The sequence below is a fragment of the Etheostoma spectabile genome, chromosome 5 (assembly GCF_008692095.1).
Source record: "Etheostoma spectabile isolate EspeVRDwgs_2016 chromosome 5, UIUC_Espe_1.0, whole genome shotgun sequence".
Taxonomy (NCBI): Eukaryota; Metazoa; Chordata; class Actinopteri; order Perciformes; family Percidae; genus Etheostoma; species Etheostoma spectabile.
Genome location: NC_045737.1, coordinates 25,573,472 through 25,574,450, shown reverse-complemented (window position 1 = coordinate 25,574,450; position 979 = coordinate 25,573,472). Strand labels below are relative to the sequence as shown.

Genomic DNA, 979 nt, shown 5'->3' with positions numbered 1-979 from the left:
ACAAACACACCTAAATACCTACAAACACACACACATATGTCATCAATAATAATACAAGTCACATGTGTCTATCAGATTCAGTCTCCAGGACAGATGAAGACATGAAAGGGTAGAGAGAGGGGTAACAACATGCAGCAAAGGGCTGTAGGTTGGAGTCGAACCCGCAGCCTCTGTATTGAGGAGTAAGCCTCTATATATGTGCGCCTTCTCTACCAACAGAGCAAACCCGGCCACACCATTTTACAGTTTTAAGTACTCAAAGTATCAGGTTCCTTTTTTTAAAAACTCATTATTATCATTTAACCCCATTATGTGTGAAATAAGCAGGATATTGCACAAAACAAATAACATCCTTCATCAAAAGTCATTACATAGATTGTTCATTACCAACTGTGTGGAGGTTTGGGGAAAGTGTGTGTGTGTGTGGGGGGTAATTCGTTGCAGACTTGTTAGTAATCACTGAAAAGAATTTGATACAAGGCTGAGCACACTTCCTGGAGGCCTGAGGTCTGACCTTTTGTTGACTTCCTGTTAATAGGTAACCCTAGCGATGACCTGCGGCTGACCTTCCCAGTGCGTGACGGTGTGGTTCTAGAGCCCTTCAGATTAGAGCACAACCTGGCTGTCAGCAACCATGTCTTCCAGTTGAGAGACTCCGTCTACAAAACTCTCATCATGAGGTACACACATGTACAGTTAGTTGATCTTACTAGCATTGTCAACACACAGAGGTGGAAGAAGTACTCCACTTTTTCATGGTTAAAGTCTGCATTCAAAGTTTTACTTGAGTAAAAATACAAAAGGATTACCATCAAAATATACACTCACCTAAAGGATTATTAGGAACACCTGTTTAATTTCTCAATAATGCAATTATCTAATCAACCAATCACATGGCAGTTGCTTCAATGCAGTTAGGGGTGGTCCTGGTCAAGACCATCTCCTGAACTCCAAACTGAATGTAAAAATGGGAAAGAAA

General features: G+C 41.0%; 1 protein-coding gene and 1 long non-coding RNA gene across 2 annotated transcripts in view; one reads left to right on the top strand and one right to left on the bottom strand.

Moving 5' to 3' along the window:
* LOC116689904 (zinc finger MIZ domain-containing protein 2) overlaps positions 1–979 on the top strand; it is a 25,503-nt gene that overhangs the window by 10,831 nt on the left and 13,693 nt on the right. The window contains exon 11 of the mRNA XM_032516579.1: positions 539–680. Within this exon, the coding sequence (XP_032372470.1) occupies positions 539–680 (142 nt within the window). The remainder of the gene's footprint in view (positions 1–538; positions 681–979) is intronic.
* LOC116690008 (uncharacterized) overlaps positions 1–979 on the bottom strand; it is an 18,377-nt gene that overhangs the window by 7,887 nt on the left and 9,511 nt on the right. The window lies entirely within an intron of this gene.